A 20,416-nucleotide genomic window follows, 5' to 3' on the forward strand; every position below is an offset into this window, starting at 1 on the left:
TTAGCCTTTATAAACTACAAGAGATCGCAGAAAGAGGAAGACAGGTGACAATATCTGGAAAAGCTAAGAGAAGCTGGTAGAATAGTCAGGAAAGCAAAGATGCAAATGGAAGAAAAATATCCAGTACGGTAACATGGGGGGACAAGACATTTTTCAGATATGTTAGTGATAGGAGGAAGTGCAAAAGTGGCGTTGTGAGACTCAAACGTGAAGGGAAGGAATACATAGAAGCTGATAAAGATGAGGCAGAATTGCTTAACAAATATTTTTGTTCTGTGTTCATAGCTGAAGGTCTGGGAGCAAGAGTGCAGAATACAAATAGGAATGGAGGAGTGGTAGTCCTTGAATGATTTTAAGAGCACTGTGTTGGTGAGGAGCTACTAAAATAAAGGTGGACAAAGTGATGGGGCAAGATGGCATACATCTGAGGGTACTGAAGGAAATTCTTGTCAATCAGCTGCCTGACCTTTTCTATGCTTCTCTGGAGTCAGGAGTGGTCCCAGAGGACTGGAGAAGAACAGACATGGTCCCTCTCCACAAAAGTGGAAGTAAGGAGGAGGTTGGGAACTACAGGCCAGTAAGTCTGACTTCTGTAGTAAATAAATTAATGGAAACACTTTTAAAACAGAGAATAGTAAAGCTTTTGGAATCCAATCAATTACAGGACTCGAGGCAACATGATTTCACTAGAGGCAGATTTTGTCAGACAAATCTGATTAATTTCTTTGACTGGGTGACCAGAGAGTTGGATCGAGGGAGAGCGCTGATGTGATGTAGTTAGATTTTAGCAGAGCCTTTGACAAGAGAAGTTCTGAGAGAAGCGGACATTTCTCTGGTAAGAGAACGCTATTTTGCTTTGTGCTTTGGGAACTTAAATATTGTGGTTTAAAGAAGGAATTGTAGGTTAGTGATATGCAGAATAAAAATAGAAAAAAGCAAATTTTATCAACTAATCTCCATAGACTTTTCCCATTAGTTTTAAAACTAACTTTATACCATAGCATTAACAGATAGCCTCTAGCAAGCACTGCAAGATGTAGTTTAGTGCGCTTACAGAGTTTCAAATGCAATCGATTACCATCTAAGAAGGAAACACTAAATAAATCACACAATATACCATTTAAACTAAAATACATTTTTATATTAGGCTAAAATCCTTAATACTTTAGCAAGTTTAAATAATTGAAAAACTCAAAAATACTAAGATGGAGTCAGCAGTCCAGCAGCAAGAGAGGTGCTATTCAGTCTTTTGCATTGAGTGTCACATGTATGATTATCTCCCAGTTGGTGAGCGGTTATATGTGTGTGCTCGATGCAAAGAGCTCCTAGCGCTCAGAGCACAGGTCTCTTGATGCTAGAGTAGCAGACTTGGTGGAGCTGAGGGAGACAGAGAGGTACTTAGAGGAGACCTACAGGGATGTTGTAGAGAAGTCCCACCTCCAGTCTGGTAGCCCCTGTACTACCTTGGAGGAGAGGGGTCTCCTAGAAGGAGAGCATCACCCTGGTGAAGTAGGAAGTACTCCTGTACCCAGGACCTACCCACCAGGGGATGTTCTATCCTCTCGCACCGAGGATATATCTCTAAGTGCTGCCCAGGAGGGAACGGTTAGGACAGCTGTTGTAGTTGGTGATTCGATCATTAGGCGTATAGATACCTGGGTGGCTGGTGGACATGAGGATCGCCTGGTGACTTGCCTACCTGGTGCGAAGGTGGCGGACCTCATGCGCCACCTAGATAGGATTTTAGATAGTGCTGAGGAGGAGCCGGCTGTCTTGGTACATGTGGGTACCAATGACATAGGAAAATGTGGGAGAGAGGTTCTGGAAGCCAAATTTAGGATCTTAGGTAGAAAGCTCAAATCCAGAACCTCTTTCAACGCACAGGGCCCAAGAGACAGGCAGAGCTCTGGAGTCTCAATGCGTGGATAAAACAATGGTGCAGGGAGGAGGGTTTTAGATTTGTTAGGAACTGGGCAACATTCTGGGGAAGGGGGAGCCTATTCCGAAAGGATGGGCTCCACCTTAACCAGGGTGGGACCAGGATGCTGGCATCGGCATTTAAAAAGGAGATAGAGCAGCTTTTAAACTAGAAACGGGGGGGAAGGCTGACAGTCGCTCAAAAGCGCATGGTTCGGGTTAAGGTATCTTTCAAAGATATCACCAAAACAGGGAAGATAGGGTATCCTGATAGTGAGGTTTCAAAAGAGACCGTAGTAGATCAGGTGTTCTTAAATAAAATTCAGACAAAAGATTGCAAATTAATACTGTCAAGTACTGAGCATGATGTAAATAGGAACAACAAACATAGTTTGAAATGTCTATATGCGAATGCCAGGAGCCTAAGAAATAAGACGGGAGAGTTAGCATATATTGCACTAAATAAAAAATTAGATATAATAGGCATCTCTGAGACCTGGTGGAAGGAGGACAACCAGTGGGACACTGTCATACCGGGGTACAAATTATATCATAGTGATAGGGTAGATCGCATTGGTGGAGAGGTAGCATTGTATATTAACGAGAGCCTTGAATCAAATAGATTGAAAATTCTGCAGGAAACAAAACATTTCTTGGAATCACTATGGATTGAAATTCCATGTGTAAAGGGGAAAAGGATAGTTCTAGGAGTGTACTACCATCTGCCTGGCCAGGATGAACAGATGGATGCAGAAATGTTAAAGGACAAACTGGGCAACACAATAATAATGGGTAATTTCAATTACCCCGATATTGACTGGGTAAATGTAACATCAGGGCATGCTAGGGAGGTAAAATTCCTTGAAGAAATCAAGGACTGCTTTATGGAGCAGCTGGTACAGGAGCCAACAAGAGAAGGAAAAATTCTAGACCTAGTCCTTAGTGGAGCGCATGATCTGGTGGCGGAGGTAATGGTGATGGGGCCGCTTGATAACAGTGATCATAATATGATTGGATTTGATATTAGCTTTGAAGTAAGTATACATGGGAAATCAAATACGTTAGCCTTTAACTTTAAAAAAGGAGACTATGATAAAATGAGAAGAACGGTGAAAAAAAAACTTAGAGGAGCAGCTGCAAGGGTCAAAAATTTACATCAGGAATGGATGCTGTTCAAAAACATCATCCTGGAAGCCCAGGTCAGATATATTCCGTGTATTAAAAAAGGAGGACAGGAGACCAAATGACAGCCAGTTAAAAAGTGAGGTGAAGGAAGCTATTAGAGCTAAAAGAAAATCCTTCAGAAAATGGAAGAAGGGACTGACTGAAAGTAATAAGAAACAAGTCAAATGCAAAGCACTGAAAAGGAAGGCTAAGATGGACTTCGAAAAAAAGATTACGATGGAGGCTAAAACACACAGTAAAAAAATGTTTAGGTATATTAAAAGCAGGAAGCCGGAAAAAGAATCGGTTGGACCGCTAGATGACCGAGGAGTAAAGCGATCAGGGAAGACAAAGCCGTTGCAGAGAGATTAAATGAATTCTTTGCTTCGGTCTTCACCGAGAAAGATTTGGGTGAGATACTGGTGCCAGAAATGGTATTCGAAGCTGACGAGTCAGAGAAACTGAATGAATTCTCTATAAACCTGGAGGGATGTAATGGGGCAGTTCTACAAACTGAAGAGTAGCAAATCTCCTTGACTGGATGGTATTCATCCCAGAGTACTGATAGAACTGAAAAATGAATTTGCGGAGCTATTGTTAGTAATTTGTAATTTATCCTTAAAATCGTGCGTGGTACTGGAAGATTGGAGGGTGGCCAATGTAATGCCGATTTTTAATAAAGGTTCCAGGGGCGATCCGGGAGAGACTATTATAAAGAACAAAATTACAGAACATATTCAAAAGCATGGATTAATGAGACAAAGTCAACATGGATTTAGTGAAGGGAAATCTCGCCTCACCAATCTACTACATTTCTTTGAAGGGGTGAACAAACATGTGGATAAAGGTGAGCCGGTTGATATTGTGTATCTGGATTTTCAGAAGGCGTTTGACAAAGTACCTCATGAAAGACTCCAGAGGAAATTGGAGAGTCATGGGATAGGAGGTAGTGTTCTATTGTGGATTAAAAACTGATTAAAAGATAGAAAACAGAGAGTAGGGTTAAATGGTCAGTAATCTCAATGGATAAGGGTAGTTAGTGGGGTTCCCCAGGGGTCTGTGCTGGGACCACTGCTTTTTAACATATTTATAAATGGCCTTGAGATAGGAGTAACTAGTGAGGTAATTAAATTTGCTGATGCACAAAGTTATTCAAAGTCATTAAATCGCGAGAGGATTGTGAAAAATTACAAAAGGACCTTACGAGACTGGGAGACTGGCCAGCTAATTTTTGAAAGACAAGGGCGCCTATCTTTCGACACAAATCGGGAGATGGGCGCCCTTCTCTCAGGGGCGCCAGAATCGGCATAATCGAAAGCCGATTTTGGGCGTCCCCAACTGCTTTCCGTCGCCAGGACGGCCGAAGTTCCCGAGGGCGTGTCGGAAAGGTAGTGAAGGTGGGACAGGGGCGTGCCGAGGCGTGGTTAAGAGATGGCCAGCTTCAGCCGATAATAGAAAAAAAATGGGCATCCCTGGCAAGAATTTGGTCCGCTTTTTTTGTCCCTTTTTTTTTAGGTCCAAGATCCAAAAAAGTGTCCGAACTGCCCAGGTGACCACCAGAGGAAATCGGGGATGACCTCCCCTGACTCCCAAAGTGGTCAATAACCCCCTCCCACCCTCAAAAAATACATTGTAAAAACATTTTTTGCCAGCCTCAAATGTCATACTCAGGTCCATTGCAGCAGTATACAGATCCCTGGAGCAGTTTTAGTGGGTGCAGTGGACTTCAGGCAGGCGGACCCAGGCCCATCCCCCCCCCCCTGTTACACTTGTGGTGGAAAATGGGAGCCCTTCAAAACCCACCCGAATCCCACTGTACCCACATGTAGGTGCCCCTCTTCACCCTTTAGGGCTATGGTAGTGGTGTATAGTTGTGGGAAGTGGGTCTTGAGGGGCTCAGCACCCAAGGTAAGGGAGCTATGCACCTGGGACCAATTTGCCAAGTCCACTGTAGTGCCCCCTAGGGTGCCCGGTTGGTGCCCTGGCATGTGAGGGGGACCAGTGCACTACGAATCCTGGCCCCTCCCACGACCAAATGCCTTGGATTGGTTTGTTTTTGAGATGGGCGCCATCGGTTTCCATTATGGGGGAAAAACGAGGGCGGCCATCTCTAAATCCGGCAATCTCAGCATTTAGGTCGAGATTTGGGCGCCCCTAACCGTATTTTCAAAACGAAAGATGGATGCCCATCTCATTCGAAAATACGATTGGCCCCACCCCTTTGCCGCGCCATTCTCGGAGATGGGCACCCTTAGCGATGGGCGTCCCCGTTCAAAAATGCCCCGCTGGGTGTCTAAATGTCAGATGACGTTTAATGTGAGAAAGTGCAAAGCGATGCGTGTGGGAAAGAGGAACCTGAATTATAGCTACGTCATGCAAGGTTCCACGTTAGGAGTCACAGACCAAGAACGGGATCTAGGTGTCGTCGTTGGTGATACGTTGAAACCTTCTGCTCAGTGTGCTGCTGCAGCTAAGAAAGCAAATAGAATGTTAGGTATTATAAGGAAAGGAATGGAAAACAAAAATGAGGGCATTATATTGCTTTTGTATCGCTCCATGGTGCGACCGCACCTCGAATATTGTGTTCAGTTCTGGTCGCCGCATCTCAAAAAGATATAGTGGAATTAGAAAAGGTGCAGAAAAGGGCAACGAAAATGATAAAGGGGATGAGACAACTTCCCTATGAGGAAAGGCTAAAGTGGCTAGGGCTCTTCAGCTTGGAGAAAAGGCAGCTGAGGGGAGATATGATAGAGGTCTATAAAATAATGAGTGAAGTTGAACAGGTAGATGTGAAGTGTCTGTTTATGCTTTCCAAAAATACTAGGACTAGGGGGCATGCGACGAAGCTACAAAGTAGTAAATTTAAAATGAATTGGAGAAACTTTTTCTTCACTCAGTGTGTAGTTAAATTCTGAAATTCGTTGCCGGAGAATGTGGTAAAGGCGGTTAGCTTAGCAGAGTTTTAAAAGGTTTGGACGGCTTCCTAAAGGAAAAGTCCATAGACCATTATTAAATTGGACTGGAAAATCCACTATTTCTGGGATAAGCAGTATAAAATGTTTTGTACTTTTTGGGGATCTTGCCAGGTATTTGTGCCCTGGATTGGCCACTGTTGGAAACAGGATGCTGGGCTTAATTTACCTTTGGTCTGTCCCAGTATGGCAATACTTATGTACTTATGGCACGGTTCTGCATAGACTAAAATATAAACTGAGTCCCCTCAGTATAGGCCCTATAGTGACTGACTGGGTTAGGAACTGGATGAGTGGAAGGTGACAGAGTGGTTAATGGAGCTCATTCTGAGGAAAAGGATATTACCAGTGGTGTGATGCAAGGTTCAGTTCTTGGGCTAGATCTTTTAAACATTTTTGTAAGCAATATTGCTGAAGGGCTGCCAGATAAGGTTTGTCTGTTTGCAGATGATACCAAAATCTGCAATAAGGTAGACACTCCTGATAGTGTGGATAACAAGAAGAAGGGCTTAACGAGCTAGAGGAATTTTCTGGAATTTAGCAGCTAAGATTTAATGCAAAAAAATAAAGGTTCATGCATTTGGACAGCAAAACCCAAGTTTAGGGGGTGAAGAACTTTTGCACACAAAAGAGAAATGGGACTTGGGTGTAATCACATATGATGATCTCAAGGTGGTCAAACAGGTAGAGAAGGTGACAGCAAAAACTAGGATGCTTGGGTTCATAGGAAGAGGAATGGCCAATAGGAAAAAGGAGGTGATGATGCCCTTGTTTAAAACTCTGGTGAGACCTCATTTAGAATATTGTGTACAATTCTGGAGACCACACCTTCAAAAAGATGTAAACAGGATGGAGTCAGTCCAGAGGGTGTTGACTAAAATGGTCATTAGTCTTAGTCATAAAGTATATGGGGACAGACCTAAAGATCTCAATATGTATACTTTGGAAGATACGAGAGAGAGAGAGAGGAGATATGATAGAGACATTTAAATACCTATGTGGCATAAATGCACAAGAGGCAAGTCTGTTTCAATTGAAAGGAAGCTCTAGAACAAAGGGACATTGGATGAAGGTGAAAGGGGGTAGATTCAGAAGTAACCTGAGGAAATATTTCTTCATGGAAAGGGAGGTAAATTCGTGGAACAGCCTCCCGGTGGAAGTGGTGGAGATGAAAACAGTGTCTGAATTCTAGAGAACTTAGAACAAGTACATAGGATCTCTAAGGGAGTGATATGGAGAATAGATGGCAAGGAAGGGCAGACCGTATAGCTTTATCTGCCTACATTTTTCTACATTTCTATGACATAGAGGAACTTGCTTTGATGTTTGAGACATCTGCACTAATAGATCGCATGTCTGTGAGCTACAAGCACTAGTGTAGTGGGTGTACCATACAGATGCAGGTAGAACATGAGTGCCTTTTTAGGATATAGGGCACAATATGCCCATCCTCCAAAGATACAAAATGCAGTTTCCAATTCTTATCAATAAGATGGGCTATTTTTAAGCAATTGACTATGACATTTTGACATAGAGGCACTTGTTGATGTTTGAGCTATTGCTCTCTTGAACCAGACAATGTTAACACATAACAGATTAGGTTTTTTTAAGCAATTGGCCATGACATTTTGACATAAAGGAACTTGTATGTCAAGAATAATATTCAGGGATAAACTGGTACAGTTATTGTTTAATATTGTTAATGTTTGAAACTACAAATAAACAAGTGTTTTGTTCTCGATTTTAGGAATTATTTGTGTTTGTGTTTGTCATATTTTCTTTTAAAGCATCGTACATATTGAGTGCGATTAAAAATTTTAATCTTCCTGCGGCACCAATATAATTGCGATGATTAATATTTGTGGGGGGCTCATTTTTAGACATACAGGGTTTTTTTCTTCATTTGGTTATAGGCTTTGTTCTAGCTTTTTTATGTGGACTATTTCTAAGATGATGTAATTTCTTTGGTAAAATTAAAAAAAAAAAAAAAAGTACTCTGAAACTTCTTTGGTGATTATTTAGACAGCTGCCTCTGAATTTCATCAGCAGATCTCTTAGGGGCCTGTTTACTAAAAGCACAATAAACAGTTGCTGTGTGAATTAGAATGCGATAACCGTGCATGAGAGGCCGACATAGGTCAACACAGTGTGATACCTTTAGTTTCTCAGATTCGTAGTAATGGAAATGACCTAATAGGAGAACTTTTAAGAAACTTCAAACACTGATTTTTGTGAGGAATGAAATAAAAACTGATGTAAAGGGGGAATCTTCATAATGCCAATTAAATTCATTTTTGCAAGCACTTTTGCTTTAACTTCTTTGATTAAACAAAATATTCACCCTATGGTCTTTATTAGAACATTACAACATAACTCCAGACTTCGTCCCTTTTCCCTCACGGCACCTTATGCCTGGAATAGACTTCCTGAGCCTGTACGTCTAGCTCCTTCTCTACGTGTTTTCAAATCTATGCTGAAAACCCACCTTTTCACCACTGCTTTTGGCTCCTAGCTACTACTCAATTGCCTCCCCTTGTTCCTTCTTACCCAGTACTTCCCTCGCCCTTAATTGTCTTGTCTGTCTGTATTATTTTTAGATTGTAAGCTCTATTGAGCAGGGACTGTCTCTCTATGTCAGGTGTTCAGTGCTGCGTGCGTCTGGTAGCGCTATACAAATGTTAATAATAATAATTAAAGGTTAGGTTATAATAGGAGGTTAAGTTTGATGATAATTTAATGTACTATAATGTTCCAGTATGTATCAGGTGATTCATTTCATTTTTTTTTTAATAGGACAGCAGTAATATGTATTAGGCAACAGATTGTATGGCTTTTTGTAATGGCACTATCCTGTAATAATATCTTCTGGTACAATTGTTTGATGCGTTTGTATACATGAATTAAAATAAAATTCAAATAAAAGCAAAGGTATCTTTAATTCAGCTGCGTGAGTTAAAGGAACATATTAAAAACCCAGTGGTAATTCAACGTGGAGCCAAGATTTTAAAACATTATAGGACTTGGAGTCCGTAGGTGCATTGTGCCCATGAGACTGCATGTACACTCTGAAAGAGAAACTGTTAGTGAATTTTCCTTTTGAAAATTTAGCTGGCTACAGTCAAGCTGTTCCAAATACCCTCAGCCATTTGCACTAGCTTTTGAAACAAATGCAGATGTACTCATAGAAAGTATATACAGGAAAATGAAAACCCCAGCGTATACTCTGGCTTCAGTGTTGTTCAACCTCCTTTCAGCTACATGTAAAAGCCCCCAATTGTAACCAATGTATATATTTTTGACTGCAATGGGGAGGTGAGATTCTCGATGGATCTTCGTGTATGCTAAAGCTTATGGAAAAAGCTTTGACAATTCCTTTGACCTGTTTTAATCTCAGTTCAAAAAGAGACGCACAGTACAGTTATTACCTGAAAATGGACTTCACTTTCAAGGAGAATAAACACAAGGGGGACTGAAAGATGAAGGCTGGGGGCTGTTTCCTTGTGTTTAACCACATAGGGTTGAGCATTTCATGGCTGATAGACACTGCTTTTACAAAAGGGGTATATTCTCTCCTTATTCAGGAAACTGGTGGGTTTTCTTGAATGCAAAGTGCAAATGTTGGCCTCCTTGTCTTCTCTTTTCTTCTTTGCTAATTGCTTTGTTCTTTTGCAGATGTCAGCAATCATCAACAAGTCAGAGAACCAGAATAACACAGGCACAGACTTATCTACCACACAGTAAGCAACTGGTTGTGTAAAGAAAGTAATGTGTAAATGACTCCTACATCTGCTGATGATCATAGACGTTTCTCTTAAACACTTTTGGAAAGTTAGCAATGTACTTGCATTTCTGCCTTTAACGTACATCATTCACTTGTTTTAACAATAAAAGTGAGATTTAAAATAAGGAGGTTGCTATACTTTCCTGAACAGGTATAAGATAAGGATAGATTGAAGCATAGCATGCATCGTAAACCACTTAATTGTTTACTAGTTGTGGTGGGGTACAGTTTGTTTACTATGGGCCCCTTTTACTAAGGGTTGGGAAGCCCAACGCGGGCTTACTGTTCACTAAACAGGAAGTACTGACAGGTACCATAGCATCCCAGTGGTACTTCCCACCCCTAGCGTGCCGTCATACCCAGCGCTACAAAAATATATTTATTTTTGTAGCACCGGAGTGTACCCGGTGGTAATAGGGCAGTACCAAGTGCTGCCTGGTTACTGCCGGGTTAGCACGGGAGTCCTTACCGCCGCCTCAATGGGTGGCGGTAAGGGTCTTCCCTCCCGAAATGGCCACGCAGCAAGTGCTTTACTTGCCACACGGACATTTCCTGCAGGAGAGACTTCCCTTTTACCCGCTGCGGTAAATGGGGGCCTCCTTGGCATGCGTGAAAAACATTCACCGACGCCAGCGCAGGCTCCCTTTTGCCGCAGCTTGGTGAAAGGGGCCCTAAATTTGTAAAACTGTCCATTGAAACATCTAGGTGGTTCATAAAATAAAAATACAAATGTGAGCATTGTATTTGTTCTTTGGAAATGTGACATTTTGACGATGATATCCTAGTATTTTTTTTTGGTTTTTTTTTAGTTAAAGGTCAGTCTCATAGAGGTCAACCAAATTTCAGTTACAGTACCAGAATACAGTCCTTTTTCTGCCTGGTTTCGATTTCAGCTGAAAGATTATTTTACTTTCACACGTTTCCAGTTTGGGCCAAAAATGACTATGGGGTCATTTTACTATGATGTGGTTAAAATTGGCCTTAGCATGCCCTTACTTGGTTTTTTTCCCATGTATTAAGGTCATTTTTAATGCAGCCGGAAAAACGCCGATTTTCTATTTTTGCATTAATGGCTATGCACTAGTTTTCCCATTAGCGTGCAGCCTAACAAATATTAGCGCATGAGCACTTACCAGCACCTGTTTTGTAGGCGGTAAAGGCTCATGCACTAATCCTGCACTAATCAGCGTGTAGAGATGTAGATGCTGTAACTGATTAGTGCAGAAACGCCTTCTCTCCACCCCCAGATGCCCCTTCTGCACTAAAAATTAAAGTATTTTTTTAGAGAGTGTTTTGTACACACGGTTCCAAAAATTACCACAGGATACCTGAGTGAGCCCCATGGTTAGACATTTTAAGCTATGGGTTGTTTGCACTAGCCTTTACCACAGCTTAGTAAAAGGACCCCAATGTGGTTTTGGTGGAAGCCAAACATTTATGCTTTGTTCCATTTGTCTCCCTCCTTGCCTCCCTGCGACACTGGCACCTCTGCATCTGCTGAGTTCAGTGCATGAACTGAACATACGTGGAGAAGCACTCAGCCAACTTCCTGCTGCTCAGGCAGCACAGGCAGGGGCTGTGGAGGCTAATTTCTTTCACCGAAGAGATTTGAATATCCCTGCCAGCCAGGCAGCAGGTACCACAGTTTTGGAGGGTGCCTGAGCCTGAAGTGGGAGGGGGCCAGGCCCTGAAGTCCCCCCCCCCCCCCCAACCATGGCTACACCACTGATTGGAGCACAAACTATCTGTAAAAATCACATACTAAAGCACTGGTCCAGAAAGTGTTTTAAAAACTGCAATTAATACACAAGTTAAAATCTTTTCATGACCAGGATTATTTCAGATTGATTGAACTACACCAATGCAATAGTTTATATCTGAGGGCTCCATTTTACTTATTACACGTCTTTCAGTTGGTCCATAGTGCCACAGCAAGGTTAATCTCTGGTGTAGGGTATTACAGACACATTATACCAGTCCTGTTCTGCTTATATTGGTTGCTATTGAGTTGGAGAGTAAAATTTAAAATAGTGCCTTTGATTCACAGTTCTTGGAATAATGAAGCCCCAATGCATTTTTCCTTTGCTTTGAGATCTTACTGTCCACCTAGGGCAGAACTTCTCAACCTGGTCCTAACGGCACACTCACCAGTCAGGTTTTCAGGATATCCACAACTAATATGCATGAGATAGATTTGCATACACTTCCTCCTTGGTATGCAAATCTATCTCATACATATTCATTGTGGATATCCTGGCAGACGAAGTTTTTCTTCAGATTTGTGCCAAATGGGGGACTCCAGGCTTGGATCTCATGGTGTCAAACGTAAACGCCAAAATCCTTCACTTTTTCAGCAGAAGGTGAGATCCTCGCTCGGCGGGGTTGGATGCTCTGGCTCAACCTTGGCCCTTGGGCTTCCTGTATGTGTTCCCTCCTTGGCCCTTGATAGGGCGAGTTCTACTTCAGATTTGTCTGCACCGAGGATTGGTGATTCTCATCGCCCCGGATTGGCCAAGGCGTCCGTGGTACGTGGATCTTTGGTGGATGCTGGTGGACGCGCCTCTTCCTTTGCCTCGGGTTCCGAACTTGTTAGTTCAGGGTCCGGTGACTATGGAAGATCCTTGCCACTTTGGTCTTACGGCCTGGCTCTTAAGAGGGCGCAATTGAGGGACAAGGGTTATTCTAATAAGGCTATTGCCACGCTCTTGCAGGCTTGCACGCGGTCTACCTCTAAGACTTATGCTCGGATCTGGTGCACTTTTGAGGCGTGGTGTATGCCAAAGTCTGTCTCGCTGACTCTGGCAACAGTCTCACTCTTGCTGGACTTTTTGCAGGACGGGCTACAAAAGGGCCTGGCCTACAATTCCCTTCGAGTTCAAGTGGCAGCGTGTCACGTTTTCCAAAAACGCAGGAACTCGGATTGTGAGCCCTTGGGCCACTGAGCGGCAGTTGCAGGCAAAACCACCCCACACCAGCAACTAGGCAGAACAGGACTGGACCCCCGGACTGGAGTAGCAGCAGAGGCAGGAAAGCAGGTGCCCAACATCACCTGCACTTGGGCACCTTTCACCAGGAGTTGAGCTCCTGACTGCGAGTGGCTGGCAGGACTTACTGGGCAAGGCAGGACTGGATACCCACTAGGCTGAACCAGCATTGAGGGTCAGAGGGAAAAGGAACATACAGGGGCAACAGGGCAAGGAAGGGAAAGCTCACGGGCAGGACTGAAAGCTGCAAGCAGCCACTAAAACAGGGAACAAGACACTGACAACAAGACACAAACAGACAACCAAGAACTAGACACAGAACAGGAGAATAACCCAAGGTACAAGCTGGGTCTGGGCAGGCAGCAGACAGAAGAGAAAACCAGGATACTAGCTGGGTCAGGGACAGGCAGCAGGCACAAGAGAAAACCAGGATACTAGCCGGGTCAGAGACAGGCAGCAGGCACAAGAGAAAACCAGAAAACAAGCCAAGTCTGGGCAGACAGCAGAATCGGGCAAGAAACTAAAACAAGAAACTAGACTAGGCAGAAGTGTACAGCGCACCAACGTACCAGGGACCTTATATGATGCAAAGGCAAAGAAGAAAGGTTTCAAAATGGCTAATAAGCCCAGCAGCAGCTGAGACTCCGCTGCAACAATCACCAAGCAACTAAGGGTGCTGTGCAGGTTCAAACAGAACAAGCTGGTCTGGAAGATCCGGACCGGACTAGGCTGAAATCTGGAACGGGTGACAGCACACAGACAATCTAATGCAGCCAGCACACAGAGACAGAGACAGAACTAACTCACAAAGAACAGACAGAAGCCAGCTCAGAAGCTGACCACAGGAAATACGGTGAGTCGGAGAGGGGTCACGGCCACAGACGTGACACAGCCTTGGCCTGCTTCCGGGGGAAAGTCTCCGGATTGTCCCTTGCTGCTCATCCGGATATTCTCCATTTTCTCAGAAGGACGCTTCGTCTCTGTCCTCCTTTGCGGTTGCCTTGTCCGGCTTGGAACCTGGGGCGCTCCAACGATCTCCGTTTGAGCCTCTTAAACGGGCTTCTGAGAAGGATGTGACTCTCAAGACAGTTTTTTTAGTGGCAATGACGTCGGCTCGAAGAGTGTCTGAGCTTCAGGCTCTTTCCTGTCGGGATCTTTTTCTGCAGTTCTTGGAATCTGGGGTAACTGTTCATACGGTGCCTTCTTTTCTGCCTAAGGTGGTTTCAGCTTTTCACCTCAACCAGCCCATCTTTCTTTCTTCCTTCTCTAAGGAGGAGTTTCTGGACTCCTTTGGGCAATTGCGCCTTTTGGATATCCACAGGGCTCTGTGGCAGTATCTGCAGATGTCAAATAAGTTTAGGAATTCTGATCATTTATTTGTTCTGTTGGCAGGTCCCCGACGGGTGTTTCCGGCATCTAAGGTCCCTATAGCCCGATGGCTTAAGGAACTCATTTTTTTGGCTTATCTGCTTTCAGGGTGGTCACCACCTGAAGCGTTTAAAGCGCACTCTACGAGGGCAATGTCCTCTTCATGGGCTGAAACAGGTGTTTTTTCTCTTCAGGAGATCTGTCATGCGGCTTCTCAGCTCTCTTTCATGCGGCATTACAGGCTGGATGTGGCAGCGCGACAGGATGTGCATTTTGGAGCGCAAGTGCTTGCTCGCGGAGTTGCCTGTTCCCACCCTACTTAGGGAGTGCTTTGGTACATCCCATCAGTTAATGGATTCATCTGCTGTTGATGACAAGGAAGGGAAAATTGGGTTCTTACCTAGATAATTTTCTTTCCTTCAGTCACAGCAGATGAATCCATGATCCCTCCCTGACTGACTTTAGTTTTTGTACAGATGTTGCATACAGACATTGTGCCTCATCAGGAGTACTTGAAGACAAGCTATCAGAGTTTCTACATGCTGTTTTTATTGCAAGAGGTTGATAACATCCCTCCTTTGTTTGGTTATTGCCGCGGTTCTGGGGCATTTGTTCTCTGTGAGGAAAGTTTATGTTATATTGCCTTTTTTAGTCACTCTGCTTTGGAAATTTCATGTACTGAAGGCAGAGGGAGTTGGGCGTCCTGGACCACCATATGCTTTCAGTGTTCTCTATCTCCACCTGCTGGTAGGCAGATACAACCCATCAGTTAATGGATTCATCTGCTGTGACTAAAGGAAAGAAAATTATCAAGGTAAGAACCTAATTTTCCCTTACTTAATATCAGGGAAAAGGGATCTTATTTTCTGTTAAGCTTCCTTGATGGGTATCATAGTTCTTGAAGCTGTCTGGATGGTGCCCCATCCAAGAATGCTTGACTGACATTTGAGCCATCTTGCTGTGGTTTTCTTCAGGGTGATGGCTGAATTGTCAGAAAAGCAAACTGTGACACAGCAGCACCTGAACAGCTTCAAAGACCAAAATGGATGTTGTTTGTCAGAGATGTTTGGGCAAGAAGGTAACGTGATGAATTAGACACCTAAAAGCTCAACAAAATCAGTTCTAAATAAGGAGGGAAAGAATGAGCCTCAGTATCTGTTTGTATAAGTACATACTAAAGATCTGACACTCTTCTACCTTGTAGCTTAATGCAGTAGTTTATTATTAGATTCCTTCATTATCAGAAACTGATCTGTGCCGATAAATTCCTGGAGTTTTGTAAAGGTAAAAATCTATTAACTTGGGTTTTCCCCTAATTTCAAAAACATGGCTACAAGTCCATGATGCTTTCCAGCATCTCCTACATTAGAGGATCAAAACAGAGTATGCACAGGGAATATGCCTGGACCATATATGTAGTGTGGGCACGTGGTCATAGCAGCAGTGTGAATGTGCGCACACTCACACACACAATATATATATATATATTGTGTGTGTGAGTGTGCGCACATTCACACTGCTGCTATGACCACGTGCCCACACTACAGGACTTAGATCCACCATCAAAATAGAAGTCGGTACTGAAGTTGCACTGCAGGGAGGCAAGAGCTGCTGCTAATGATAGCCATCATTAGGTAGGAAGGCCCTGGCTGCCACTGGCATGCTAAAGAAGGAGGCACAGGAAACTGTATTATGCTCCAAAGAATGGAAAAGGGGGACACTGGGGAAAAAGTGAAGAAAAGAAAGAAATATATATATATATATATATATTTCTAATATATATATATATAATATATAATATATAATATATATTATAATATATATATATATTTCTAATTTTCTTTTCCCCCCTGCATATATGGTCCAGGCATATTCCCTGTGCATACTCTGTTTTGATCCTCTAATGTAGGAGATGCTGGAAAGCATCATGGACTTGTAGCCATGTTTTTGAAATTAGGGGAAAACCCAAGTTAATAGATTTTTACCTTTACAAAACTCCAGGAATTTATCGGCACAGATCAGTTTCTGATAATGAAGGAATCTAATAATAAACTACTGCATTAAGCTACAAGGTAGAAGAGTGTCAGATCTTTAGTATGTACTTATACAAACAGATACTGAGGGGGAAGAAGACAGAAAGGAGAAATGCCAGGAAGAGGGGAGACACAAGGCGAATGGAGAAGGAAGAGGAAAGATAATGCACTTTTCCCCTTCTCTTTTCTAGCATCAAGGGATTTTGTTAGATGGGAGGATTGTGAAGACCTAATGGGAAAGAGGAAGTAGAGAAGGTGAAAGAAAGAGATGCTGGGAAGAGAGGGAATGAAAAGGAGGAAGAGGTCATGACATTTTTTATCTAGACTATTTTTATCTAAGTATTGATTTTGAAAATCATGTGACCCTTTATATACAGAGGTTAGTTTTATAAGCGACTGCCTAGTTTAAAACACCAAGTAAGTTCCTACTTAGATGCCTAGATGTCTTTATGGAATACTAACATAAGCACAGAAATTACGCAGACATGGACATCTCATTGAGACTAGGTAGAAATGTCCTTTGCCTAGGGGGGGCTGATTCAAGATGCCGTTGAGGTAGCACGCAGAAATCTGACTCTGAGAGAATTTTTCTTAAGTTTGCATTTTTCCTTAGCATATTATGCCTAAGAGGAAAGGAAAAGTAAGAGGAGGTATCTCCTTAGCCTTTACCAACCTGACTCAACGGCAGCCTCCAATTACAGACTTTGCAACGCTGGTTACATCGAGGGGCACTCCGTTGTCCGAGGTGGAGAGGAGCCTTGGTCTGGAAAGTGAAGTTTCACTTAGCCCTCGAAGTCCGATACATCAGGCTCCCGAGGCAGGAAGCAGCCCGGGTGGAAGTCCCGCCCAACAGTCGGAGATTGCGGCTGAGGAGCGAGAAAAGGAGAAATCCCCTCGAGACATGGCGCTGCCTCAAGCGGGAATCTTCCGCGAAAATCTGAACCTCACATCCACCCCCAAGGATAGTGGAAGCGAAGGGAATGTCCTGGAGCAAAGTTCCGACGTTCAGCGGGTAGCTGAAAATCAGCCTATCCCAGAAACGCTACTACTACCTTTGGAGAAGCCAACAAAGGTAACCTTAGATTCTCTGTGGGGAGCAATGGAATCTCTTCATAAGGTATGCCTTACTTTTGTTGCAAACTCAAATTCTAACACTTCTAAGATTGATTTTCTTCAAACGCAAATTGCCTCGCAAGAGAAAAGTTTAAAACAATGTGAATTATGTTTGGCTCAAGTTAAAGAACAGGAGAGCAAATTATTTCAAAATGCGGACTTTGGTACGTCGTAAAATAGAAAATTTGGAAAATGGGTCTAGAATTTTAAACTTGAGGTTTCTAAACTTTCCTTCTATAAAATATACCCCATTAAGAGAATTGTTTCATAGATTTCTGAAAGAAGTTTTTCAATATCTGGAAAATAGTTTTCCTCCAATACAGAAACTTTATTTTTTGCCTATTCGAGATTTTAAAACAAAAGAGAAGTTACCTACAGTTCAAGTTTCAGAAAATTTGGATGTTTCAGCGTTGCTTGAACAGTCACAGGAGGAAATAGAATTTAGAACTACTTTATTGGTCTCGTTTGTTATTCTTCTGGATAAGGAGGCTTTATTAAGACTATATTTAAGAAAGACTTCTTCAGTTATATTTATGGGAGAGAAAATTCAAATATTTCCAGATGTTTCAAGAACCACTCAAGATAGGAGGAAGAAATTTCTAGCCATGAGGCAAGAGACTGTGCAACTGGGAGCCAAATTTCAATTAAGATTTCCATGTAAATGTGTGGTTTACTATAAGAGTAAGACATATCATTTTTTGTACCCCTACAACTTCGTTCATTTCTTAATGCAAGAGTTCCTAATCCGCCATAGGAATCTTTAAGGACTTCTTATTGGTAAAGATGTAACCTACTCAACGCCATCTTTTTATAATTTAATGTTGTTTCTTGTTAAAATATCCTTATCCTCTATATAAGGTTTAATATATCAGCCTCCCTGATATTGTGGACTACGATAATGTATATATATTTTGGGGGGAATTTCCCGTGTTTATTTCCTTTAATTTCTGTATATTTCTTGTCAAAGCTTTGCTTTGGAAATGTAATTCAAAATTGAATAAATAAATAATTTTTTAAAAAAATGTCCTTTGCCTAGATTATTAAAGTATGTATGTAGATTAGCATATTTTATAACCTATGTGAGTACTTGGGAGTTCTGCTTGTGCTCAGCCGAATATCCACTCTATATATGTCTGCCTGCAAAGTATGAACTATCATGTCATGAATACTTTTACCCCAGCTGGAATTTTACAATAGGCCGTTTACATACAGTATGCGCAGAAATGACTTCATAAAATGATAGTTTATTTAGACTTTCTATATCACTTCTTCTGGCAAACATGTCTACAGTAAGTGGTTTAAAATCCCTGCTTAAGGGGCCCTTTTATTAAAACTTAGCCCACAATTCCCTGATGTCTCGAAAGAGACTAAAAAAAAACGCAGACAGTTCTTGTTGCTAAAACCAGGGGTACTCCAGCTGGGAGCTACCTTTTACCTACGTTATCCCTGTAAATGTATTGTTTGTTATTGGTCGGTCAAATATGTGTTCTTTGAGTCTCTGCAATTAACAGAATTTATCACAGCCAAAAGATCTTTGGAGTAAAAAGTGTCAAGGTTTATATTAACATGTTAAGAACTCTAAATTCCATTAGACAGGTTCATTTTCCTTAAAATGTTTTATTTGTATACCTCCAAATGATTTAGTCTTGGATCGAATTTGAGGACTTGAGAGTACTAAATCTAAAAAAAAAAGTTTCTCTTTTTTTTGTTGTTTTTTTTTTTTACTCACATATGTACATTTCTGGATGATGTACCTTTTCTGTTCAAGTGTAATACTTGGTAAATAATTGAAATAAATAAAAATTGAGAAAAACTTAGCCCACACTAATAGACATTAGTATGCACTAAGTTCCAGGTGGCCCATAGGTATAAAACAGAACGCACAGGAATTAATGCACACTAAGCGTTAGTAAAAGGGCGCCTGAGTGATCTATTCTGTTTCATATTAATATCTTTTACTGTCCTGGCTTTTCCCCACCAAAATAAACTGATATTTACCTGGAAATTATGAGTCATTTTTCCATTTTATCTTGTTTTTATTCTTGCAAATTCTCAGAAAAAAAAAAGAAAACAAAGGTCGCTATTTATTGTACTGTGTATTAATGTCATAAATACAATGTGGTAAATATTCAAAGAAGGTATTGTGGTTGGCAGTGGTACCAGCTGCAAATGTGTTTTTTATTTATTTTTTTTTAATGTACAGCATGTACTTACAGCTTTGGACATTTTAAGCCCTATTTTACATAGATTCATCTAGGTTGGAAATGGGATGGCCAGGTCAAGACATGTACAGTTTCACAAGTATTATACAAAAGTCTTCCTTTTGTAAAATGCATATAGGGCATTAGAAAATACACATTTAAGTGTCAGCATTTGCAGTTAGAGCATGCATTTTGATAAGAAACATTCAAAAGAAAAAGCAGCGGCCATTCAGGGCATTGAATGTGTAAGTGTCAATTTTACAACCAATGCAGGAAAGTGCCAGATTTTACAAAACTGGATGTCCAGGAAGAGCCAATTAAGGAAGCAAGCAAATTACTTTTTTTTTAAACTATGGATGTATTCCGTTGCAAAATCAGAAATACATGAATACTTTTGCAGCATGCCCAAAACACGTCTGCAACATATCCCCTTCAAAACTGTGAATGCTGTGGACCCACATATGTAAATAGCAGCTAAAATAGCTATTTACATGGATAGGACCATTTACACGTGTAACTGTCATGCAAACCTTCTGCCTTCAGTCACAACATTGCCTGAAGTATAAGTTTAGAAAAGAGAATGGTGTGAGGCCGGGTGAAGATAGGCAAAAAAGTTACATATTGAGGGAGTAATTCTGTAAGGAACTACCTAGGTTATGGCAGCAGGAATGCACATAAATGGTGGAATTCTAGTTTTTAACATGGGTTAATTAGCCTCTTAAAGAATACTGAGTATTGGAAAGTTATATTCCATGCTTTGATGGCATGTACTTTTTTAGGGAGCATGCACATGGGTGAAATTAGGGTGGAGCACACGTACAACTATACGTATAAATTGTGGAATACTTTCATACATACATCTATGTGTGGGCATTTACACCAG

General features: G+C 41.8%; 1 protein-coding gene across 1 annotated transcript in view; it reads left to right on the plus strand.

Annotated features, from left to right (window-relative positions):
• The window catches only part of AHI1 (Abelson helper integration site 1), a 683,164-nt gene that overhangs the window by 653,207 nt on the left and 9,541 nt on the right, over positions 1 to 20,416 (plus strand). The window contains 1 exon segment of the mRNA XM_030195101.1: positions 9,726 to 9,790. Coding sequence (XP_030050961.1) covers positions 9,726 to 9,790 — 65 coding nt within the window.

Source organism: Microcaecilia unicolor, chromosome 3 (assembly GCF_901765095.1).
Source record: "Microcaecilia unicolor chromosome 3, aMicUni1.1, whole genome shotgun sequence".
NCBI classification, from domain to species: domain Eukaryota; kingdom Metazoa; phylum Chordata; class Amphibia; order Gymnophiona; family Siphonopidae; genus Microcaecilia; species Microcaecilia unicolor.